Here is a 26,962-nt window from a genome sequence, read left to right as displayed (position 1 = left end):
GTGAGTTGCACTTGTAGATGAGAGCGGCACGTGAAAACAAAAAGATTTTATTCTATCAAACCTTGAAAAATGGTGTGCCCTATAACTGCAACCCACCTAATACTCGCAGGTCTGTAATTTCTTGTAATACTGATATGTAATTATTCCTGATCCTGATTCCTATTGTAGAAAATTGTATGTGATCTCTTAATTACATTTCAGAAAATTAGCTGCAACTGTACCGGGTTGGTATACCTATGTGCCAGGGGCCTGAGTGTTCATAATAGGAACTGAAGCTTCAGAACAGGCCGAATCTGGTGATTGTGGTCAAGTAACTCTTGTTCTTTTTACTGGCACTTTATTATATCAAGTCCCATATATCTTTAAAGGGAACCTGTGATCACTGTTGGCCAAAGTGTTCAGCTTTTCAAATTGATACAGTCAGATGTGGTTTGCACACAAATCATCTTGTCACTGTGGATGTTCCTGTATGAGATCCATACTTGGATTTAAGAGCTTTCTGGGCTTGTTAAAATTATTTTTTGATGAGTGGGGCCAGTACATGTTGTCCTATTTGTTATTTCATATCTGTTCTTACTATTGAGAGATCTAAGTTGTTTAGATGATGGGTTCCAGCAGGTAGCCATTGATTTGCTGCCCCCATTCCTCCTTCACTGCATCAAGCTCTAGGAACTATGGCATCCCAGCTTAAAGTATAATGGACAAATTCCTATTCTTTGCCTCTCTATACAAGCTGTAAATTCTGTTTTGGCTGGACATCTAGTTTTTGAAGCAGAACACTATAGATAAGGAGTCCTCAAGAGGCTCTACCCAGTGATAACACCTAGGAACAACATTCATTTGCTTGTATATAAATGCAAAGTATTGCCGACATGATCCCTTTAAAAGAACAAGAATATCCGCTACATTCCAAACAAAAAAAATGCATAAAAGCATTAAAATTGCATTATATCTCAATACCATCCCCGTACAGTTTTCAGATTATAAAACTGGTCTGTATCCAAGATGGAGTGAAGCCTCTGAATAAATTGCAGCCCCCTCTTGTTGGTTACAGACCAGGAATTCAATCTATGTTCTTAATGAAACTGAATTTGTACCAATACAATTTTAAGATAAATTTGTAGTGTGTGGTTTCCAGGCTAAACACGTCGGTTAAAGGCAGATTGTCAACTAGGTCAAAGGCATTTCCTCTGTTATTATTGTAGTGAAAGCATACAAATTGAACCACACACTATAAATGTTACACAGTGATCATATTTGCTTTACTGCTCATGTATGTAAATGGTATTATCGATGATAAGTTATTGATTTGTGCCTTGTTTTTTGTATTTACTAACTAGTTTTTCATCATTTCCTAAACTGCTAGCAATGTTTAAAGACACATGATCATTTTATTTTGGGGATATCAACTCTTACTTTATTACTGTGGTCTAAAAGATGGTCCTAAACCATTTATTGCCATGGTTAGCAAAGCAACCCCAGAACCTTTATGGTTTTCTTTCTGATTGGTGAGCACACCCCAGTCCAAATTGAAAAGGACGCCCTGACATGCATAAAGGAAGCACTGCCTTACCTGCTCAGTTCTTTAATTTTCCTCCCGACATAGCTGTAGTGCACTAGTCATGTAGCCTAAATCGCTTTGCCAGCAGTGGCCCTGTCTGGTGATATGTGAAAACCTTGTTGCAGGGGATTACAGAGAACCTAGATTATGGAAAATTGGATAGACCTACTTTAGTGTAGTTAAGTTAACTTAGTGCTTTGAAATACATTTTATCAAAGCTTTATCTGTGCTATTTGTAATCAAAGTTAGCTCATATAACGGTAATTACAATTTGATGCTTAAGGGCCTATATGATTTAGCATACTTCCTACAAATATAATGGTTTGATTTTTGCTGTAATCTGCCACTTTCAGAGAAGGTTAAAGAATAGTTTGTAATCAATCAGATGTGCTTAGAATACAACAATTTAACTACGGTTCAGACCTGCATTGGTAACCAACGTTTCTGCTTGGCTCCTGGCGGCTTGCACCTTGCCCATGTTGCAGGGCTGGTTCTTAAAGAACAAATATTTGCAGATTTTATAGCAGGCTGCAGTCATTGGTAATGTAGCCTCCATTTATTTTTCATTGGGTTGTCATGGTTAGACAATATATGTAGCGTCTCCCACTAGCAGTGATTCATAGGCAGGAGGAAGTGGTAACGGCACCACAACCTCACCACCAGTCTCAACAAAGCCTAAGGCAAAAGTTCTAATAAATGCATAATGGACCCTTGCCTTGGAAATGAAGAGAAAATTGTACTTTTTTTCCAAAGACAATTTTGGTTCTAGGAAGAGAACTCTACAGCTTTACAGAGAAACCCTCCTGAACTCTCATATCATCTCACGCCACTTGTACTAACTGGACAATTATAATTTTAGGGGGTGTAATCAACCTGAGTATTCCAATTGTGCTGCCTGTATCTGCTGAAGACAAGGAACGACTAAGTGGCCTTAAAGCATTCACCCTGTCCTATGAAGGAAAAAGAGTGGCAATTCTAAGGAACCCAGAGTTCTTTGAGCACAGAAAAGAGGAGAGGTGTGCTCGTGTCTGGGGGACCGCTTGTACTAAGCACCCTCATGTCAAGGTAAGGGTTTTTTTTTAAACTTTAAATTAAAATAATAACTTGAGAAGTGTGTGTTTTCTGTTACCTCTTGGTGTGTTTTAAATAATATTTATAGCTCTGCTACTATTAGGACCACCCATGCATATTAGAAAATATTTTAGAAACCCTCATTATAAACATTTATTTTTTAAATTAGTGTAAAATTGCCAACTGTTTGGACAGCTTGAAGGAGTGCCAAGAAAGAAAAATAAATATTTTTAAAAAGTTCCTAGCACTATCAGCCTCCATATTTCTTTCGTTATAGATGTATAATCTCTTGACCTAATTTAACCGTCCATATTAGTTTATTTACTATGGCACCCTAATATGCAAATTGGCTGTAAAGACTTGGAAATGAATCAAATGTAGGCATTTATCTCTGTAGAATAAAGGCAACAAGCGTAGCATTGGTTGTATAGTGTGTCTGTAAGCATTGTGAAATTGCTTCCACTGTGTAACAACAACCAAGTGTAACCTGAGTGCATCCAGCTTGTCCGTCCAGTTCCCACACTATGCATAGCAGCTTATCACGCAATATTACTGCTCTTTAACCTGAAGACTTTGTTACCGCTTCACATATTGCAAAATTATTGTAAACCTACAGTGAACGATCAATAGTACTGTCTGTATATACAAATGGCTGCAGTTATGCCCTTGTACACAAACTGTTTACAGAGGGAAATGGGTTTTGTACTCGCCTTATCTGAATATGTAATGTATAGCATAAAATACACAGATTTTTTTTTCCAAAAGCAAACCCTATGCTTTGTCTATTTGGGGCTAGGCATCCATTTTACATGACTCTATCTCCATTGTATATCCTCACTTTACCTGTATTCCCCCACTGCCCCATGAGCTGACATTCCAGAAAGAACAACTAAAAACACAGATGTGACACCACCAGGACTCCAGATCCAAGGAGACTGACCATAGGAAGCGGCTCTAAAGTTGCCATCTTTCCCCTCCTCATCAATATGGAAATAGTTTTTTTTTAAATAAACCCTTACCATGTGTTGCACAACACTTCCTGAAAACATCATAGCACTGAGCATAGGTATTCCTTCCCATAGCCCTAATACAGGAGCCTCCTGAGAGGGGTTGTGCAAATATCAGAATGATCTGTAGGTTTCTTAAAGTTATATTTCCTAATGGTTATATCAAACCGCAATCCACCAATGGAGTCCATTCTCCAACAACAACAAAAAAAATCAATATGCTGTGGACTGGTTTGTCATGTGCATGTGTGTGATCCTGTAACAAAAGAACAATAAAGTATTGTTTTTTTAATGTATTTTTTTATTTTATTTTTACTTTAGATGGTAATAGAAAGCGGTGACTGGTTGGTTGGTGGAGAGTTGGAGGTCCTAGAAAGAATCAGGTGGGGAGATGGTTTGGATCAATACCGTCTAACTCCTCTTGAGCTTAGACAGAAGGCTAAAGAAATGAATGCAGGTAAACCAACATTCCTGGAGAGAAATACTAAACCTAAAAGGGTCATTAATGTGATATCTTTGTGGTTGCCACATACATCACAATTCAAGTGGTGAGAAAACCGTATCTGGTTGTAAGGGCAGCAGACACATCACTTGCTGAAAAGTAATTTAACGAGATGAGTGTATTTGTCGTATCCTGCAGGTTTTACCTTTGTTTTTCACTGTAAAACACATTTTGCTAGACGTCTGATGAAGTGATTCTGGGTATATAGAAGCCTATGATTTACTGCATGTGACAACATTGGTGCTTGGCCCAGTACTGCTCATATAGCGGTGGTGAGACAGCCAGCACAATGTAAGCTTCAATTAAAGATCAACCTTAGGTTAGATAGCCCTGACTTCCTTCCTGATGGAGCTAAATAAAGAGAAGCATGGTTTCTGGGATGGGTGAACCTATTGCTTTACCCAGCACAGGAAAACATTGGTTTACTTTAAAACAAGTAAGAAAGAATGCGTACCAAACTTCCAACCTCATGGGTCCTTGTAAAGGTGTATACCTTGCCCTATTTGTGTCGCTGATGCAAAATAAGGTAAATGCTTAGCTCTTGATTGACAGGTTAGCTTGAAGGCTTTGACTAGAATTCTGTGCACACAAGGGCCAAGTCCACTTAAATTTACTACAGTGTGTATTCTGTTTTAATAAATGCTTGGTTTTATCACTGTTTTGATTCAGACTAGCTGTTTAAGTACAGAATGACCTGTTGTGATCTTTCTTAGAGTTGTGTGGCTCAGTGCCCCGGTGCTGCAGCTCTGTTTGCACAATGATAAACTAATCAATTCTATGACGTTGCTTTGGAGCTCTGTTGATCAACATGTCCTCATGTAGCACGAGTCATAGCAAAAACAGAAGGATTATTTAGTGATCAGTGCCAGGAACAAAAGGCAGTAATCAATACTGAGTAATACAAAGTTGATTCTAATAAGGAGTTAAATTGCTTTTTAGTTCCTACATTGATTTAGTAAATATGGCTTTTGGTCTTTTGACCTAAAATACTAAAAAGCTACACCTACCACTCAAGTAAATAGATTAAACTTCATTTTTATTTTTCTCCCTTTTTCTTTAGATGCAGTGTTTGCTTTCCAACTTCGTAACCCTGTCCATAATGGCCATGCATTGCTGATGCAAGACACCAGGCGCCATCTGCTGGATAGGGGCTATAAGAGCCCCGTTCTTCTCCTGCACCCTCTAGGAGGATGGACCAAGGATGACGATGTTCCACTGGACTGGCGCATGAAACAGCATGCAGCTGTGCTAGAAGAGGGCGTTCTGGATCCCAAGTCAACCATTGTTGCTATTTTTCCCTCTCCTATGTTGTATGCAGGACCCACTGAGGTAGAACAAACATTTTTCTTATGGTTAATAAATTCTATTCTAAATGTACATACCATGGTGGTAGAGTGATTCTAATCATTACTCATAATATAGGCTGCAGAGCATAGCTCCAGCCCGATACCTATACACTTACCATGGAAGCCGTATTCCCTGCACAATGGCACCTGTGGTTGTCTGTAGAAATCTCTCTGCCTTTATTTGCCTTTCATTGCAAGAAACAAAATTCAAATGCTTCTTTAACTAATACCTGAGCACACTTTTCCAGTAATATACGTGAGACCTCCAGACTCTGCCCCTGTCTGTGTGTGAGATTTAGGTATTTCAGTATCTCCTGTTGAATCTTCAACAATTTAAAATAAATGTAAAAAAATAACCAGGGGAAAACAATCCATCCAATTAGTCACAACGAGTGTACAGACCTAAGTGGACAAATGACTGATAAACTGAAAAATATAGAACTGCCGAGTGTTTGTATTAAATGTGCTCAGTGCATTGTTTTAGCACTTTGAGCTGTAAAATTATTTCTTCATTGTTACTTTTATATCTATTCCATTACAGGTTCAGTGGCACTGCAGAGCTCGTATGGTTGCTGGATCCAACTTTTATATAGTAGGGAGAGACCCAGCTGGTATGCCACATCCTGAGACTAAAGTTGACCTGTATGAGCCAACACATGGGGGAAAAGTGCTCAGCATGGCACCAGGTTTGACCTCTGTAGAAATCATTCCCTTTAGAGTGGCAGCCTACAATACCAAGACCAAAAGCATGGATTTCTATGATAAAGAAAGGTAAGAAAAAAAAAAAGACATACTGTATGTAGTTACTAAATGTATTAGTTTTAGATAATACAGCCTGTACAAATATGTACTGATACTAAAATGTTAAATTGTACAAAATTTCTACTTATTTTATGGACCCTATTATTCGGTGGCCACAGGTCCAATAGAACCTGGCTTGATCTTGTAGTGGACAAGCTAGTTTAGCCGTAGGACATGAGCACTCCAACTCTCTCCTCTACATTCTAATATGAACGCTGCAGCCAGACTCATCCAGCCTTCCCACCGCTCCTCTTCTGCTGCCTCTCTTTGTGGTTCTCTTCATTGGCATCCATTTGACCTTTAGAATCAAATTCAAGCCCCTGTGCTTTGCCTTCACATCCCTCCACAGTTCTTGTCCCATTTACTTTTCTGACCCGATAGAAAAATACTCACCTACTAATGACTTCCTCACTCATAACCTCATCACATGCACAGCTCAAAGACTTTTCTTTTTTGGAAAAGTCAGCTATATGGCCCAGGTCACACTAGTGAACCTCATGATGGTGAGAATTCAAAACACTTAAAATCCTAAAATTCTGATGAGAGAGTGACACGTACAAGCAGGTGACTGTTTTTACCCCTTGGTATATCTATCCTGCCATTCACAAATTCTTGCCATGGGCATTTTCCTTACCTCTCTGCCTCAGCATAAAAGTCATGGAAACTTTGTCCTTACAACTTTCTAAAATACAGGTTAATGGAGGTGCCTTGTATGGTCACTGCAGCAGATTATCTTTCTCATTGTAACCAATCTCTAATCATTTCCAGGCACAACGAATTTGACTTCATCTCTGGAACTCGGATGAGAAAACTAGCACGTGAAGGTGAAAACCCTCCAGATGGCTTTATGGCCCCCAAGGCCTGGAAGGTCCTCACTGATTATTATTGCTCCCTAGAAAAGAACTATTGATTTGAGCTGACATGAACAAACTAATGCAGTAATTATTTTTAAAGTTTTTATTTTTTAGAACTGAATGATTAAATCTATTCTCGTGTTAGTTAGTAGCACACATTTTTATAGCTTTTAATACAGTTCTTATAGCTATTTTTATACATTAAATAAAATTTGAACTTTTATGTAACCAATAAATCTCCCTAATAGATCACTATTGCTGGGGACAAGCAGGTACATTTACATGTTTATATCATATCTAATGTCTTTTTAAAATATTAATATACCAATGATTGATCCAAAAGACCAAGATATTATCCTGTTAAAATCATCCACTTGGTTTGGATATGTTTAGCCAATCCTTTTGTTTGTTCTGTGTGAAGACAGCATTAAGCCCCTTACAGAGGATTGCCACTATAAAGATTCTTTGGTATTATCCGTGTCAGATGAAGGTACGAGTTTTGTACACACAGAACCATTCTGCTCAATGGAGGGGGGAGAACGAGCTAGTGGCCCTCCATAGGCATGCACCGCGGTCATTTATCAGTCCGCCATGGTGGAGTGATTAACAATGTCTGGGGACCAGTATAAACGTCAGATTTTAACCCGAGACCAGCACGGCCATTTGTCTCATGTGAGTATTATCTGACGTGTATGTACCTGTACAGGGACCAAGAATAAAAGCACTAATAATTTAGAGTAAATACACTTGTATTAGGTGATCACATGTTTTGATCTCTATTTAGCTGACAATCCAAAGATGAATACAAATAATTTTTCACTCTAGATTACTGCCTAATGCTTTGAATGTAGAAAGATTAGCTATGGAGTCAATTACCTTTTTAAAGATGATCTGGGTTTTCCATTCATTGCCACCTCATGGGAATCTCTATCAGTATGTACATCAGTGGGGCACATCTTGTGAGTATGATCTGACTTAGGAAACTAAACCCTGTAAATGATATCATATACAGAGCTCTCCTCGATTTTACATCCCCAGAGATCTGCTTAGATTTATTGCCATTACAATGCACTGGCACCTATTACTTTTACTGACTTGGATCTCCATGGAGGTTGCTCACTACCTTATCTGAACTGATGTACACTAGTGCTTATGGTTGGATCTACTTGATCTGCTCAATTTTAAAAATGAGTGAAAGAACCTTAATATAGGACAGCATAAAAAATTACTGCATACAAATATCAAAAAATGTTGACAAGGGAGGGGAGAAGCAGAGCAGAGCCAGAATATAGCCTTATCTTCCTACAATTACAAGACTTGGGTTTTCTTACTGCTACAGGTAGTCGAGGAGAACCTAACTGGTGCGTAAGGATTTCCCAGCAAAAATAAAAAATGGAGAAAACTAGATATTGTAATTTGACCATGAGGGTTATTGTTGGTATTAATGTGGCAGATATGCATTGGTTATTTGACAATCGCCTGCACAGATTTGTATTTAAGAGAAAAAAAATGAACGTCTGTAGATTCTTTACAAATTGCTATATTTATATGTCCACATTGTAATAATGGACCAAATCTGTCTTCTGTGAATTTTTCTGTGCTGACATTGTACTGTAACCATAACTCTGCCATAACTAGAAGGTTGGTATTGATCTGTCACTGTACTGGTATACAATGGCATATAGATGTAGCCATCATGTGAATTAATTATGAAGGATCGATGTTAACGCAAATGAACGTCAGTGTGCTTGCTATGTGTATTTTTTGATTATAATATAATTTGTAGTCATTTTATAAAATGTGTATTTATTGAAATGTGGGAAACATGTGCCTTGTCTCTCTGAATACCACAAGAATATGAGAACGTTTGCATATAAAATAAATTTTTATATATTTAATTTGTCATGTTTGTTTATATTGTTTATATTGTATTTTACAATGTGTGTATATTGTAAAAATGTAACTTTACCCAGCAGTGCAGACATTATTTTAGCTTTCTTCTAACTTTCTCCTACCTGTTGGGAGTTGAAGGTATATATAGCCATAATTATTTCTTAGATTGCGCAGCACTGGCTTAAGACAATTCCTTCTTCATTTGTGTCTCACATGCTCCCTCCTAGATACTGCAGCAGTGCTGTAAATCCAGAAATCACTAGGTGGGACAAGTACACGTGTTGAATTTCTGTTTCCAGTGACAGGAGAACAAGTGATGAAAACTGGAGGAGGCCTGGCAGTACTCTCCTCTATAGAGTGAACAGCAGTTGTTCATTAAACTGCTACAAGAGGCTGATAAAACCAATGGTCACACTCCCCACAACATTTCTCCCACCCACTGTAGCACAAGCAGGAGCAATCACCTCTGAATTTAGAAGCAGTGCAGCATTGTTATTACATCGTAACATGAAGCTGCATGAGGTGAACTTCAGTAGCTGGATAAACCGATTGGTTAGACTTTTCAAGGGGGCCAAGAGAAACCGTAAATGCAGATGTACTTCTAAAAAACTGATGCAGCATAAAGTCAATCATCTTTTTTTTTTTTTTACATTGAAGCTCAAGATCACAGCTTGCAGGGTCCCCAAATCCACAAAGAACTACACATAATTCTTACCAAGCCCTGAATTTCCCTATTGAATTGCAAATACTGTTATTTATAGTTTTGCAGTGTTTGCACCCCAGTATCATCACATCAATCACTTCAAACTTGTACAAGAACTGTGCAGATTCTTATCCTGTACTTGTTTGCATGCATCAGCTTCTTTTAAGATACAGGTCTGACCAAAGTTCTGCTTTTACAACAGAGTGTAATCTGTACTCACATTTCTGTAACAAGGTCTTGTTTTCTATAACCCGGATAAATGTGCCGTACAAATGTACTTAGAGCAGAGAAGAAATATCATCCAACTCGCCATCCAGGGACTGCTTCCCACTGCACCATTCACCTGTGAGAGAAAACACTGCACATTTGTTCCACTAGAAGTATCACACAGAGAGGAATTCTGTCGGTACAATTGTTTAATGTACACACTTCAGTAATACATTCAGAGTGAAAGTAAAAACACAATGAACCATGGAAGCAAACATTTCATCCTTACATTCTGCATCATAAAACAAGTATATGTAGCAAACAATCCATGACAATTGGCAAACAAATGGTCTTTAACCAAATCTGACAAGATGCCATTTAACACCAGAAGTGGACAAACAAAGTTTTAACATAGTGACAATACTTCAATCAGACCTTGCACTAAAAAAAGAAGTGAACTTTTGTGACTGTTGCCACCCCTTGCTGTCTAATACTGCACTACAGAAAAATGGAAAAAAAAAATACATTCCTTTCCCTGAATATGTATCCCAAATCTCATGAGAACATGTTTCTGTATAGGGCACCAAAATCTTTCAATGGAAATTGGGATTGTGAGGGCTGCTGAACAAGTGGTGTGTGGGGGCAGCAACAGTGCATTGCTTTTTAGTGCAAGGTCCGTTTTAAAATGGGCAATAGGTGGTATTAGGAATTGCTGGCAACTTTTACAAGTGATTTTATTCTTGTAGTACTGAGGAAGTAATCCACTGGAGGACGGTGACTTCACCCTCATTGCAATAAAATCTTACCAACAAAGCAAACATAGTGACCTCTAAATAGTGATTATAACAGCAGCAGTATCGAAATGAAACTGGCCTAATTTAATTCACAATGATGTGAGGCTTTTCAATGATTGGGAACATGAGACTTAAAATGGTTTTGACCATTGTGTTGTTAATAATGTACTGATTTACCTGGTGGCATTTAACAATAGGCTAATATATTGCTTAGAAGTTAGTAAACCCCTCACATGCATCTAAAGTTTAAATGTTGCTATCAACATTCCAGAGTGCATGACCATAAAATATCATATTGTGGCCAGTGAAGTAAATACAGGTCAGAAATAAAAAATAGTCTCTACTACTTACAGAAACAAAATTCTATTTCATTCTCTTTTTCTTGCTATGGGCACATGTACTGTTACTCCATCAGATATTTATGAACAATAAATGCAAACAATTAAATGTGTTCTCTTGAAGACCTCATCTCACCTTGGGTATGCAGTGCAGAAAGACAGTGTCTCTACCAGGGCTCATCCAAACCCCCATATTTACCTTACTGATGATCTGTCAAGACGTTTACACAGCCAGCACCAAAATTATTGTCCGCAGCAATGACAACTTGCAGTATATAGGATGGGAGTCTGGCTTTATGACTGGCTACTAGGACGTCACACAACTCAAACATTATGGGCGGCTGTGGAGGAAGACAGTACAGCGAGTTGGTAAGGCAAAGGGGTCAAAGAGGCTCTTTGCAGAGATGCACTCACTTTATCCTGTTTGGGCAAGGTGACAGCAATGCTAAGTTGGCTATATAAAAAAACTTTTGTAGGCTAAAAAATAATTTCCCATACAATTACCAAGACATTCACTTTCTAAGCTCACATTTAGAAACAATACAATAAAACAGGAAATCCAGTGCAATTTGTCTTCCATGTCCTATGTGAATGCAGTAAAATAGGTGTAAATAGAGGACTTAATTAAAAAAAATGCAATCAATCAGGAATATTGGTTACATGCAGGCTTCTTAAATTGGCTTGTTTAAAATCTTACCAGAGTTTGGCCCCTCATGCATGTCACTATTCATAAAAGCATCTTGGTGCTTCTTTTACTGAACTGCTACCTTGGAAATATTGTTGCAGGTTTACCAATATAAGACTACCATTAACTGGGACATTTGAATTAAAAAATATTCTGCTATTTTACCTTTTTCCAAAACTCTGATTTAGGGATTTGGCCTTAAATGCTGTTAGCACATTAGAGTGACATGCCCATGAAAATATTAACTAATTCTTTTAAAATGGCCTAAGCTTGCATATAAAGGAACTGCTTAAATCCAACAAAGCGTATGTAAACTAACAGCAAACTTTCATCATTAGATTGTTTTTGTTTTTTTGTTTTTTTAGTACTTAGGATGGTCACTGGGTCCTAGGCTATGGCTCTACACCAGGCCAGGTCAATATGAAGCCCCACATCCTCCTGGTGCTAGGCCACATCCCATCTTTATCTGTGATATTCCAAAGCCTATAATGGCCACAAACTCTCCAGCACAGTACCTGTACTTTACTAATAATCAGAGCTTACACATATTGGGGCATACAACAGGTTTACAATAAACCTCACCTAATATTAAGATCTAACTGTGTGTAGTTGAAATAAAAAGTACTGCTGTGCTTACATATTTTATAATAAACTAAACCGCAGAGTATAAGACACTGAATATCCGTAGGTTATTCAGTAGGAAAAAGAATTATATACAGACGGCCACTGCATGCCACTAAATATAGCAGCTCAATGTGGTTCTATGTCCCTTTGCTGGAATGCCACTAGTCACAGACATGGTAATCATACATAGTAAACATCACACATACTCATTCAAACACATTTCAGTCATTGTCAGCAGCTCACATGACACAACCAGAGAGGCAAGGTTTTCTTCTCTGCAAGGCCTTTTACTTTATAGTAACTTAATGCTGGAGTCCAGCATGAAGGTTGATATCTCAAGGGATGGTATTTCTGCCTCCTACTGCACCATCCCCTTACATGTCCCCTTGTAGCCAACAGCTTGGGTGATGTCAGTCCACAGGAATTCAGTCCAAACTGACGTGCATTAAACCTCCCTGGTTTGTTGCACTCTTGGATTTCTTCATTTTATCAATAGCTCTCTTTAAATCTTGCTGCTGAATTGGTCGTATTTCCTCGCTAGGGCAGCAGTGGAATAAAGAAACAGATTTTACTAGATGATTTCAGGTAAAGACAAAGAATAAAGATTAAAAAATGATTGATACACACACATATATATATATATATATATATATATATATATGCATACATACACACACACACTCTGTCATACCTTATCATTGTTTTTTATGGTGAACATATTGACAACTATAGAAAGAAAATACAGCTAAAACAAACATACAGACTGTAACAGTAAACTAAAAAGTCACAAAGTCAAAAGACTATTTTATTAGTTTTAGAACTGCAATTTTAGCTTTTTTTTCCTAACTATATATACACAAGTTACTTTTTTTCAGGTGTTAATGATGTGTGGATCACTGCTTAGTTCTTCGGAATAGGTTTATTTCTTCCCCAAGGTATAACACACATTTTTAGCACCATAAAACAGTTAATTTGTTAATACATCCATTCTTTTAAAAAAAATAAAATAAAAAATAAACATGGAGTTCTGCTTTACCACCTTAGGCAAGAAAACTTGGACACAAATCAGATATGCCCTTTCCAGAGGGTCACTGCTCTTACCTTCCTGTTCTCCATACATAATAAAACCTGATGTAAATATGCCAACTACTAACCTTTCTTCTGTGCAACTGGCAACACTTTCCCTTACACACAGCAGAGCGGCATCTCGACACATTTCCTTTAGGTCGCTTCCGGAAAAACCATCAGTGCTTCCCGCAATCTGTGTCAAATCCACATCCATGTCCACCTATTAAAGAGAAAACACTTAAACTGAACTGTATCATGAATATTTATTATACTTTATGTATATTTATTGTATTATTTAGGCAATCTAGCAGAGGCTATGATGAATAACTAATGATTAGGTCTGGATTCACACTATTCTATGCACACGTGGGTAAAGCATGTGTATACTTGTGAATACGCTCATATAATGGATTAATAGTTTCTCTTTAAGGAAGCACTAATGCAAAGCTAATTGATGTATATTAACCACATGAAGAATAGTATAGGTATAAACAGGAGTACTCCTCAGGACCAAAATATGGGACATGCTACTGCCATCCCATTTCCACAGATGCCAAGTTCTGGAACTTGCCACCTCATCATCATCTTCCTCCTCCTCCTTTGGTCAGTACTTTGGAAGTAACTGAACTAGACAACAGACATGCAGATCACTGGCTGCATACTAGGAATCTGAAAGATATCTTTCTGGATCACTGGCTGCATACTAGGAATCTGACAGATATGTTTCTGGGGGTCTACCAACAAAAATACATTTTCTGAAGATTTTGCATATAACTCTGCTTATAATGAGATTTACTGAATTAGAGAGATACTTACATTCTCATTCCTCAGTATGAGATTAAGAATTGCTTCTCTCTGTCGCAAAGACTGAAAAGAAAACAAAACAAGTTCTTAGTGCATGGGGAAAATATAAAGGGGGACAGCCGAGCATTAACTGCAATAATTTAAACACTTTATTGAACCATGGCAATAAACAGAAAATAAAAAATAAACCTAAAAGAGATCAAGTTGTTCCTTAGAAAAGGCCAGATGGCACAAAGAGGACTGAGCACATACAGCAAAAACCAGTGCAAGAATGCAATGCAATGTAATAACTCTTGCGAAGCATTATGTGGTCATTATTTGAAAAAATCTATTAATTCTGCAGTGTACATTTACTATAGGTTAATTTTACCTGCACATTATATTCAGGCAGAATATAGGTGCTGCCCTGACTCCTCCCAAGGACTGGGAGGAAAATGTTATCAAAACTTTGACTTTATCCTGACACAGTGGGCAGAGGTGTAATGCAATACATGACTGTATGATGAATGACTCAATATCGGTCCATCAATGTAGGAGAAGGACTTAGTGACCAAGACAAGGTCATACAAGATTTGTGTAAGTGACCTACCCAGCATTCAAGGCTCCTAATGTACTGTGTAGCACTAGCTGGCAAGCATTAGTCTATTTAATATGCAATTTAGAGAAGTACTGCAATTATTATTCCAAGTAATTAACATACCGGCTGATTGACATGAAATCTAGTAGGCATTCTCCTCATAATTGCTGTGTCGAGATCTTGAGGACGATTTGTGGCTCCCATTACAATTACCTGTAAAAAAATAAAACTAAATGTATATTGGGCTTTTCAACACAGATGTTCCAATGATTAATATAATATTTATACCCATACAATAAGACAATGATTAAAAAAAAAATCAGTGATCAGGACTATACAGGAAAAGATAATAACTGATGCCTGACATTTTTGGCAGTAAATTTTCCCCAGCCCATGTTAACTGTTCATAAAATAAGGGTGTGGTTCGGGAGTGTGCTTACAGACCAATGCAAACTTGGATATTTTTTTTTATTAGCAAATACTTTTGTTGGCTGTAAAACGTGAACAATCCAACCATAGACCAAATGAAACATTAGAAGACTAAAGTTCCCAACCTCAACATGTTGAGAAGAGATTTCTGTCATTTCATGATGAGCTCTCTATTTAGAAATGAAACTAATATGGAGCTTTGGATGGTTCCCTCTTACTGGCTAAACATGCTGATTGCTGATACAAGAAGAGAAGCCCTGAAGTGCTATTTAAGCAGTTCCAGCCCAAAAAACTCTCTACGGCATAAACTCGATATGATCACAAGTTATAGATACATACATACCTGACAGCTATAATCTGTGTCTAGTCCATCCCACAGACTCATGAATTGAGCTTTCATCATTGCTGTTGCCTCATGATCAGTACTTGAACGGCTCCGAAGAAAAGAATCTTAATGGGTAGAGAAGAAAATATAAAATATATATATATATTATTTAGAGAGATGTGAAGCCCAATTACCTCCAAAAACCAAAACAGAATAAACCTCCATGACAATATACTGGTCTACCAAGTGTGTCAGTATGATCGGGCTTCCATTACCCAACATTCTGGCATTTTCACTATGAAAGCTTGTTATCACATAAAGATATAAAAACGTGCCAAGAAATACTTTAGAACTAGCTCCATCTCCACTACCTCCCCCTAGGAGGCAAAAGTGGTCATATTGGAGCTACACTTTCAGCACACATAAAATATTTGTGGTACAGAAACTACACTTCTAGAAAGATTTTATTGCATTATATGCTGTGGAGCAGTGGTCCCCAACCTTTTGGAGTTCACAGACCACTAAATGCACAGACCCCGAGCCACGCATGGATGGGAAGTAGTGTGTTCCCCCAGAGTGATGTCATGATGCCCGAACCCGCCCACTCTCCCATCGCAGGCTCAGACCTGTCCAAAGACACAACCCGCCTACCGCCCTGAGCCTGCGATGCATACCAGAGACATGGCCGATGCGCCTCTCCAAGTGGGGTCCTTCCCCCGACCCTGCTGGGGGGTGCACCGGCCAGAGCTGTGGCCCACCTGTCAGACTGCCGCGGACCGGGGGTTGGGGACCCCTGCTGTGGCATGTTCAAAATGTTCCCATACTAGAACATGCATGTCAGGCAAGTGAATTGCGGTAATATCTTAATGAAGACCGCATCTACCATAAGTACAGATGCCATATAATCTATATTATATATTTATTATTATCTCAAAACTTGGCCAAACTAAATGAAGATATTTAAGAGTAAAAATAAAAATGTATGGCTATGGTTTCAAATCAGACTATACAATATACAAATGAAATAGTGAAAAGTGCGTGGGCACCCTTTATAACACATTTAAATAAAGAAACTTTATAGCAAGAAATAGATTTTGATTATTGACAGTAATTAAACTAAGACATAATTAATACAATTTTAATAGATGGATTTACCAATTTCATCAATGAAGATGATAGATGGCTGAAGCTTCACTGCCAAAGAAAACACAGCAGCAGCAAGCTTTTGAGACTCCCCGTACCACTTGTCTGTCAGGGTGGATGGCTGCAGGTTAATAAAGCGACATCCTGCTTCCTTGGCTGTTGCTTTGGCGATCATGGTTTTACCACATCCTGGAGGTCCATAGAGAAGTACACCTATAAAATTAATCAGCACACAGTTAACAATTAGCTAAACATGTAAAAGTTGCAGATAATTTAGGTTGATAATAATATATTACATAGTACATCTAGTATGTGAACCCATGGCACCAGAATGTATTTGTCTCCTAGCTAGGGTAAAACAAAAGTATTCCAATACATTTTTTCCAAGAATCTTAAGCAGTGCCTTGTTTTCCTGCATGAAGGGAAACAGTCCGAATTGCTAGGTATGAAATGATCCTTACAAGCAGGCAATTCAGTCTGATCAGAAAAACTAGTGAGAGATGAACAACAAACCTGGAAAACCACAGGATCAGTTGTTTGCAGGACAGGGATTGCTAATATTTCCCTCCTATACAAAAATATCACCACTGCACTTTCCCAAAGACAAAATGGCATGTGATTCACCCAACAAAATCTAAAAAATTATAATTTTTGGACTTGTTCTTTGATAGGGATCGCCCCACCTTTTTAAAATATAAATAAACAATTTATTAAATAAAGCGTACGTGCAATAGCAAAGCACATAATACCTTTGGGTGGCTGCAGCAGTCTTGAGTTCTCAAACAAATGCTTCTTTCTTATTGGTAGAATAACAGTATCTTTCAGGTCTGTTATCACATCATCCAAACCAGCAATGTCACTCCATGTCACCTGGTGAGAAAAAGGTCACATGATAATGTAGTTAAAGCTCTTCCTAATATTCCCGATCTGACACTTTTTACCGAGTGATCCGATCAAAGACAGCTTTATGTCACTTAAATGCCATTTACTATCCATTTGTATTTCTTTGAGGAGAAAATTCTATAATTTATTATTTCAAATTTTAAGTAAACAATACATGTGGACAGCTGCTCCAAAATTGAAGGTTTCATGTTTTTTTAGAGCAGGTGCGAATGTTATATGCAGAGCGCTAGTGGTCACCACTTCCAAGGGGTATTGTCTTTCGGTGTAGGACCACAAAGTCTATGCTACTACTGTTAGGTAAGGTTGGGGTGAAAGGTAAGGTTTGTGTTAAGGCCTGTTGCTTTGGAAAATTCTTTTCTATGCAAAGTTCCCCACACTGATACTTGTAAGTAATGGATTCTTGGGACCAAAAATTAAAATACTGGGGCACTGCAGTAACAAGTGAATTATTTGATCTTGGCAAGAACATCCTAATAATGTTAGATCTAGGAAGTGTTATGGAGTTAACAAATTTGGGATTATATTGTGTTCATTTTAGGATTACCCCCCTGGCGGTATGATTAATGAGGATTTTGAAATGCAAAAGCGGTCATTATTTTAAATTTACTGCCCTGTCCAGCCCACCTGCATGATGGTCCCCACCTCCAGGCACACACTAGTGAGCAGATGCCCGGCCGGCATCAGCTTACCCTGGCCTTGCGTCCCCAACGTTTATACACTGGGGACACAGAAGCCGGTAGGGCATTGGCAGCTTGCACAGATACCCAGATGGCATCGGCAGGGAAAGAAGACGCTGGACATTGCTGGAGGACACCACTAGAATGTGGGAACATTAGCCTCCCTGGAAATTCCACCCCGAGTGTAGCTCGGGGTCACTCGGGAATACCGGCAGGGAGGTTAAGTGATAAGTTTAAGTGTTGTTGGGAGGTTCACTTTTAAGGTTAAAGCCCTCAACCACCCTAGCAGTCTAATTCCGTTCAAATGTCCACACTAAAAGCGGTACAAATTTTAACAAATTTATTAACAAACTTTAAATAACAAAACAATCTGTTAAAAAACAAAAAATATTTTTTTTTTAACATGTAATGTAAGTGTACATTAATATATATATATATATATATATATATATATATATAAGATCGTCTCTGCACTGCCCGGCTGGAGACCGAAGGAGCAGAACGTGTCCCCAAGACCTGCGGGGACCAGCAGGACGCCGGGGGATGACAACGGAGCAAGGTAAGTGAGTTTTTTAAGTGAGTGAGTTAAAAGCTACCCCGAGTCACACTCGGGAATACCGCTGGGGGGGGTTAAGGGAATAATTTAGTGTTTTGTTAGTGTACGCTGGGGCAAAATAAAAAAAAATTCCTGCAAAGTATGCATTTTTCCCCAATGCAAGTACAAAAATACATGGTAAATTTGTCATAAACCATTCAAGGTCCTGACTTTGTTTGAGACAACTTCCCAAACAAGTTCTTAAAGGACAATAGAACAACTCTACTTATATTGTGAGGATTTACTGATTTTTTTTTCTATACTTAACACATTATGACCCACTTTGAAAAGTTCTCCTATAATGCAGAAGCCCAGGGTCCTGTCAACACTATACTCAATGCCACTACTGCATTAGACCAGGCTATTTACATGTGAAGAGCAGTATAAAATATTTAAAAAAATGCCAGGAGCTACTTTTTTGTATGGCAAAAGACAGTTTGTATGTTGCGAGACTTTCATTCAGGGTTTGGGTAAAAGTTGAGAGAAAAGCCCAAGGCATCGCACACAGGTAACATGACATCGGGCAACCACTGTACACACTTCAAATTCTTGCATCCGACATGTGTACATAGCCTATGTTTTAAGAAATTTAAAATTATGTGTTGGGATAGGTTCATTTCTTGGTCATCTAAAGTGTTCTTTTTTTAACTGTTCACTTTCCTTTACATTTGTTATCAGAACCAAAGTCTCTACAACAAAACCATCTCCACTATGCGCAACAATTGTAAGAGGAAAAATGAAGACGGCTTCTGATGACTCCTTTCCAAAGCCAGTCCATTCTGGGTGCAGACCAACAAGGGGATTGATTTCCTCCTTGACAACATACAGAACCATACAAGTGACACTCAGATCTTGAAAGAAAATGGTGTCACAGACAAGAACGACTTCACAGACCTTTCCATTGGACTCTCAGCCAAACAATCCAAAAGAGAATCTACCCCGACCCTTCTCCATGCCCACTTAGAATAACTAATATACTGTTTTTCACCCAGAGCTGATGGGGTGGCAAGAGAACCAGACAGTGCAAAAACTCAGCATTCAACAAGGAGAGGCGTTAAAAATTATAGTCAGGTTAATAAGAATAAAAAGTCTGGGCATGAAAATTAACATACTGGAAGAAAGAACTTATCAATAAAGCGCAGTAAAACAACAATGCAACATTATTTTGGCTGCATATTACCAGCCATGCTTCTTTTGCTTACATATTAAGAGAAGATATCACTACCCCACTCTCAAACTAGGTCACGGTGCCATGTACACAACTTACCAGCATGCTGAGTGGATCAACAAGATGAGCTGCGATGCTCATTTCATATTCACTCAGCTTCACATTCTGTACACCAATCTGTCTCATTAGTTTTTCAGCCTGAAAAGCAGAACAGAGACACAAAAACAGCTTTATCAATAAACAAGAAAAAATACATTCCGACAATCTACCCAGTAAGCAAAAGAGCATTCTGACTTTTACACTATGTTTGCATTGTATTGATAGGTTTGCCCTGGGTCAACTCAAAAAGTCTTTAAAAACTGAAGGTGCAGTACATACTAAATTGTTTAATGAGTAACTACTGTAATGTAAGGCTTCAGAAATCACCAGCTGCTGTTTGTACATTTTCTGCTAAATCCAAGCAGGCACCAGATAAAGAGCCACATGGACCAACATGAAAACCTGGGCCAAACACCAACAGGTGAGATTTATGATAACGCAACACTAAAGCTACGTACACACGTCAGATTTTTATCGCCCGATAATCGGCATCGGCCAATTATCGGGCGAAAATCTGCCGTGTGTACAGTCGGTGTCGTCCATCGTCCGGAGGACCGACCTGCCGGATCCACGGACGATGGACGACAGCCGATCCTAATGAAAGGGAAGGGGAGAGCGCGCAGCAGGGTGCCGCTCCGTCGCTCTCCCCCTCCCCTCTCCATAGAGCATGAACGGTGCTGTATGTACAGCACCGTTCATGCATCGTGCACTCCCTTGTCGTTGGAAAGGATCGTGAAAGATCCTTTCCAACGACAAAAATTGGCAGTGTGTACGCAGCTTAAGTTGTCTAGGTCTGGCTTAGCATGCGAGTACAGATATGACCCTTGTGGCAGCTCTTTCAGCAGCCAAAAGGATTCCAGGGCTGTTAAAACGCTTGTATTTTACATGTTTTTTTTTTTTTTTTTTACATGTGTTGTTTTTTACTCAATGAGGTTACAGAGCGGGAGACCTAAAATACTATATGTGACATAAGAATTTGGTTTTATGTCCGTTTTAACTGCATCACTCTTAGGAAGGCCCTAGCTGATAATTTCTGAGCTAAGATAAATAGCATGAAGAGTCCTTCTTTATTCCTCCTTCTCTGGTCATAAACACATTTATAGAGATTTTGCAGTAACAATGCATCTTCATATCTGACTGCCAGCTGCATCAATAGAGAATTAAAGCTACACTCTGAATACAAAGATGAAAAACATATGAAATATGGCCAGTTGTCTACTATACAGCCAGGAAAATTAGTCTACTACTTCTTGACTTGCATTGCAGCAGCAGAATGTAAATCACAAAACTGGGTGAACCAGATAACATTTTTGGAAGTTAAAACAGTAAACATGTATTTCAAATGTAAATTTACCTAATTCACTGTTTGTAGTTAATTTAAGAAACATTATAGTACAGCACAACTGATCGTTCTATCATGTATTTAACTATTTAATGTGAAGTATATCAAATCTAGATAACATGTAATATTAGGTATCTAATACTCAAAACATACAGCAACAAAGCTCTAGGTCCCATGTTCGAATCCCAGCCAGGACACTATCTGTAAGGAGTTTGAATGTCCTCCCTGTGTTTGCGGGGTTTCCTCAGGGTGCTCTGGTTTCCTGCCACATCCCAAAAACATGCAATAAGGATTATTGGCATCCCTCCAAATTGACCTTAGATTTTAATAAAGACATATGACTGAGGACATTTTATTGTGAGCCCCAACGGGACAGCTAGAGACACGATGATGGACTTTGTACAGCGCTGCATATTTTGTCAACACCATACAAATACTGTATAATAATAATATTGTTGTGGCTCATAGCAAAAATTCAGTATGCATTTTATGTTAAAAATTCCGGAAAGCAAAGAATCTGTTTTTTAATGACAGCACCTTTATTTTTTTTTAAATCTGACTCATTGGGACTGTTTTTCTAATTTTTATTATATGTGTATATCATGATGCAATCATACCTGCTTCTGAGCTTCAATTTTTTGTTTTCTGGTCGGATCTATGGCATCAACCATCCATTTGATAGTGAAATAGGTGACCGCACCAAATATTGTCAGTCTGAAGATCAAGCCAACAACTTCATTTCGGCTCAGAGGACGAGAAAAGGCTTCTGAGTGGACCATTTTCTAAAAGAAAAGGTAAAACAATGGTTTTAGAACTACAGTGCCTCCTGGTGGGTACAGGCTGCAATACTACAATAAAAAATACATTATAGGAAAATTGTTACAAATATAACTGATCACATACAGGCAGTTATCAATTTACTAATTTATTTACAATAAAACAAACAATATATTTTTCCTGAAATATAATAACTGTCATCACAGCCAATCAAGATGGCAAAAGAGCGTCTCCAGGAAGACCAAAGATAGAACTATATCCATATTTATCCCGTTTTAAGGACAACATTGTTGCATTAACCTACTCGCTTCTATGCGCAAAAAAAACAGAAAGCAAATATGCATATTGACATATAGATTAGGTATAAACTATAATATGCTATATTTATCTATAACAAGTATTCAGCAATGACTGCTGGCTGGATTGCAGGAGCTATACTTAAAAAGTATAAATAGACAACCTAGGCTAAATCTTCTTTATACATTCCACTCTTCATTTCTCCTCCTACTTCTGATTTAATGGGGAACTAAACTCTTTGGTGTGAGCTTCTGTCATAATCAGCAAGTATGCACAGCGTACTGATTATGGCACATACTTACCCTGCGCAGTTGCCCCACAGTGATGAGAGCAGTGTTCTCCCCAGACCCTTTTAGCTGGGAGCACTACCCCAGCTAAAAGGGTCTGTTTTTGGGTGGTTACCGAATAGTTGGGTCACAATACAAGGGCTGCCACAAACCTACAGCTTCTTCCTACCCAGCTAAACAAATTCTGGGGAGAATACTGGACAGGTGCAGAACCAGTCATCGCTGCATCCTCTGAAGGCGCCACCTTCAGGTCTGACTTCTGTGAAGACGCCAATCCTCCTCACTGATTGGATAATGCAACCCCAGTGCAAGCGCAAGAGTAACATTATTCCCTGCGGCTGGAATGTGCCATGTAATATATGGAGCTTAAACAAAGAGCCACCAGGAGCTAGGGATTTGGTTATTTGACAAACAGGAAGTATAAAACATCAAAAAGTTTTATTGGCAAAAGAAATTACAGTCTTCTCCCCAGCCCCTTTTATCCGGGAGCTCCACCCAGCACATTTCAGCAACCACCCCCAGTGTTTTTGGGTGGGTACTGATGAGGGTCACAATACAGGGACTGCACCCGCCTAAAATTTCTTCCCAACTGGGTTGAACACTGAATTAGATTTAATTATTAACACTTGAATTTCATCCTATATACTAATCGAAGGAAGTAATTATGCACAGACCCAACCTGCGCGCACACACCGCAACCGCCGTATGCAACACGAAAGGCGCCGCCCAAAGCACACACACTTGTCATAGTGACATGTAAACGTGCCAAAACAAAACAGTGGTGACACTCAGTGTACTCTACTCCACAGTGCCATCACACTATTTATTTATTTAAATGAAAACTTTCCCAGGACGCTCCACCCTCCGTGATTGCCATTCTTCGATTTACAATTCTTTTGAGAATCGGGGGTTACTGGTTAAATCTAATTTCTACTAACCCTTCCCTTATGTTTTATACTGCTCTATAATGTTGGCTGTAGTTTTATTCTTCTAAATTGGAAATATTTTAATTCCCAGCACCTCTAATGAGGACACATCACTAGTGATGAGACAATTGTAAGCTCTTCTCCCTCTGTGTCATTGCTTGTATTTGTGCTGCACAACTCCTTGTCATTGTACAGTGCTGCATTATATGTTGGTGCTATATAAAGCCTGGTTAATAAAGACAATGGATCATTGTGCAATCATATTTGAACAAAACAATTTATTAAGATTAATAGGAAGGAAAAAGTTGTAAGAAAATAAGTGTTAGCAAGCCAATTAATATAATGTCCCTCCCTCTGAAGGAAATGTGATGAACCCAGTGGAGGGGGCGGGGGGTTGGACGCAGCCATTGCAGCAGCCCAACCCCCCTCCTATATCTCCTAGATTGTAAGCTCTTCTGGGCAGGGTCCTCTCCTCCTGTGTCACTGTCTGTATTAGTCTGTCACTTGCAACCCCTATTTAATGTACAGCGCTGTGTAATATGTTGGCACTATAAAAATCCTCATTATTAATAATAATAATAATAATAATATATCTGCAGACACGGGGAACGGCCAGGTATATAGAATGAGGATGCAGCTGTATGCATAGTACACACAGGAAACCCTTCATGCCTCATGGCCACTTAGCTCCATGTCCTATAATGAGCCTGTGCCCCAGTGACCTTCCCCCGGCTGTCCGCCCCCAGGGCTCGCTACAGCAGCTCTATAATCCCACACAGCTCCTCTTACACCCGGCACTGAACGAGCACAGAGTGCCGGGTGAGCTCAGAGCTCCCCACATGTTGCGGCCAAGGTGAAAGCACTCACCGGCTTGATGACACCGCCGATCCAGGAAGTGAAAGTAAATTAAAACGGTAATAGATACAGTGCGTTTGCTATGTCTTCCCCGGGGAACTTGTCACTTGAGTTCCGCTTTTTAGGTTCCCTTCTGTCCTTACTACGCGCATATGCCTCACACTGCGGGTCATGTGACTTGCTACCCGGGCCAGGGCTGTAACCTAGTAACCGTCACAACCTTCTGCTACATAAATAAAGTTTATTTTCTCTAATAATTTTTTTACTGATTTTATAAAATAAGCAAATATAAACATATGAAAAAGTAATGTTGCTAACATTTGAATAAAAAGAAACACTTGAAGGGATAAAAAAAAATATTTTCTGCCCCTTATCAGTGTTGTTAAAAATAGGTATAGTGAACTAATAAAAGAAGTGCAAGAAACAATCTATATTTTTTTTCTAGAGCGAAATTGTGTTTTCTGTTCCCATTAACCTAAAAGTGCTGGAGAGAATGTAGTTATACTGCCACCTTTCTCCACATATGAGACCTTTCTGGGCCAGCATTGAAACACTCTGAGAGGTTTACCCTGACACTTCTTCATGACTACTTCTTGTTTCTGATTCACCATAACCTACCAAACCATAAACCATAACAAAAAGATAATCCATTACTACTATGGAGGACTGGGTGAATAAAGTGTAAAATATAATGGAATCAGAGGAATGGCTAGTCATACACATACAAATATCAGAAATATTGTAACATCTGGACTACCAAGCCTATACTTCTAAGTTGTGTGTAAGTTATATATATATATATATATATATATACCCAGTGGTACGATGGTATACTACAATCTCCTCTCTGGTGGTAGATTTTTTGGAGCAATCTTTTCTTCGATGGGGTAAAATCTGGACCCGTACCACAATCTCTTCCCTGATGGGGTAATATCTGGATCAACACCAAAATCTCTTCTCTGATGGGGTAATGTCTGTACCCATACCACAATCTCTTCTCTGATGGGGTAATATCTGGACCCATACCACAATCTCTTCCCTGATGGAGTAATATATGGATCCAAATCACAATCTCTTCTCCGATGGGAAAATGTCTGGACCCGTAAAACAATCTCTTCTCTGATGGGGTAATATCTGGACCCATACCACAATCTCTTCCCTGATAAGGTAATATCGGGATCCATGCAACAATCTTTTCACTGATGGGGTAATGTCTGTACCCATACTACAATCTCTTCTTTGATGGTGTAATATTTGGACCAACACCAAAATCTTTTCCTTGATGGGGTAATATCTGGACCCATACCACAATCTTTTCTCTAATGGGGTAATATCTGGATCCATACCGCAATCTCTTCCCTGATGGAGTGATATCTGGATCCATACCACAATCTCTTCCCTGATTGGGTAGAATCTGGATCCATACAACAATCTTTTCCCTGATGGGGTAATGTCTGTACCCATACCACAATCTCTTCTCTTATGGGGTAATATCTGGACCCATACCACAATCTTTACCCTGATGGGGTAATATCTGGATCCCTACTACAATCTCTTCCCTGCTGGGGTAATATCTGGTTCCATACCACAATCTCTTACCCGTTGGGGTAATATCTAAACCCATACCACAATCTCTTCCTTGATGGGATAATGTCTGGACCCATACCACAATCTCTTCCCTGATGGGGTAATATCTGGATCCATACCCATACCACAATCTCTTCCCTGATGGGGTAATATCTGGATCCATACCACAATCTCTTCCCTGATGGAGTAATATCTGGATCCATACCACAATCTTCTCCTTGATGGGATAATGTCTGGACCCATACCACAATCTCTTCCTTGATGGGGTAATGTCTATACCAATATCACCATCTCTTCCCTGATGGGATAATATCTGGACCCATACCACATTCTCTTCTTTTTATCTTCTTTTTATTAATAAAGGTACTATTTAAGTGTCATGCAGGTGTATACACTAAAGCTGAGAGGAGGAATCATGAAAAAATAGGTTTTTGATATGTTGCAGGCAAGCATTAGGTCATATCTCAGGCTGTACATTGTACCTTGTAGGAGAAAACATTGGTACATGCAGCCCAGATAACAAAAGGCCACTACACATTCATTCGTAACCAGAATTCCTCACTTGTGGCAGACTGTTCCCCATCTGTTGGTGCCTGTCTAACTCCAGGTCTATTGCCACAAACATAATCCCAATGATACCTGTCTATAAGGATCGAATTTGAACCACCACAGTAAGAATGGCATTGTTTACACTGCCCATCAATGTGAGGGGCATCA

At 38.9% G+C, this 26,962-nt stretch overlaps 2 protein-coding genes across 3 annotated transcripts in view; one reads left to right on the top strand and one right to left on the bottom strand.

Moving 5' to 3' along the window:
• Nucleotides 1–9,040, top strand: part of PAPSS2 (3'-phosphoadenosine 5'-phosphosulfate synthase 2) — a 29,794-nt gene extending 20,754 nt beyond the window's left edge. For both annotated transcript variants that reach the window (XM_072423758.1, XM_072423757.1), the window contains 5 exons: nucleotides 2,421–2,626; nucleotides 3,961–4,096; nucleotides 5,202–5,470; nucleotides 6,029–6,258; nucleotides 7,057–9,040. In XM_072423758.1, coding sequence (XP_072279859.1) covers nucleotides 2,421–2,626; nucleotides 3,961–4,096; nucleotides 5,202–5,470; nucleotides 6,029–6,258; nucleotides 7,057–7,198 — 983 coding nt within the window. In that variant the 3' untranslated portion in view covers nucleotides 7,199–9,040. The remainder of the gene's footprint in view (nucleotides 1–2,420; nucleotides 2,627–3,960; nucleotides 4,097–5,201; nucleotides 5,471–6,028; nucleotides 6,259–7,056) is intronic.
• A 1,096-nt stretch (nucleotides 9,041–10,136) lies between these two features.
• Nucleotides 10,137–24,790, bottom strand: ATAD1 (ATPase family AAA domain containing 1). The gene is made up of 10 exons (XM_072423762.1): nucleotides 24,671–24,790; nucleotides 22,134–22,298; nucleotides 20,175–20,273; nucleotides 17,482–17,602; nucleotides 16,745–16,945; nucleotides 15,608–15,714; nucleotides 14,959–15,048; nucleotides 14,271–14,321; nucleotides 13,541–13,674; nucleotides 10,137–12,923 (listed from the first exon to the last, which is right to left on the bottom strand). The coding sequence occupies exons 2-10, from the start codon at nucleotides 22,293–22,295 to the stop codon at nucleotides 12,812–12,814; spliced, it is 1,077 nt and encodes a 358-aa protein (XP_072279863.1). The 5' UTR covers nucleotides 22,296–22,298; nucleotides 24,671–24,790; the 3' UTR covers nucleotides 10,137–12,811.
• Nucleotides 24,791–26,962: the final 2,172 nt, after the last annotated feature.

Source organism: Pyxicephalus adspersus, chromosome 10, assembly GCF_032062135.1.
Source record: "Pyxicephalus adspersus chromosome 10, UCB_Pads_2.0, whole genome shotgun sequence".
NCBI lineage: Eukaryota > Metazoa > Chordata > Amphibia > Anura > Pyxicephalidae > Pyxicephalus > Pyxicephalus adspersus.
This window is presented reverse-complemented; position numbering and strand designations above follow the sequence as displayed.

What these genes read in the sequence shown, in the direction of transcription:
- ATAD1 (XM_072423762.1), bottom strand. Translation starts at nt 22,295, where the DNA reads ATGGTCCACTCAGAAGCCTTTTCTCGTCCTCTGAGCCGAAATGAAGTT. An exon ending in CATCTTCATTGATGAAATTG is followed by an intron (nt 15,715 to 16,744) that starts GTAAATCCATCT and finishes CTACCCATTAAG; the next exon opens with ATTCTTTTCTTCGGAGCCGT. An exon ending in TCATACTGAGGAATGAGAAT is followed by an intron (nt 13,675 to 14,270) that starts GTAAGTATCTCT and finishes TCTCTTTAATAG; the next exon opens with GTGGACATGGATGTGGATTT.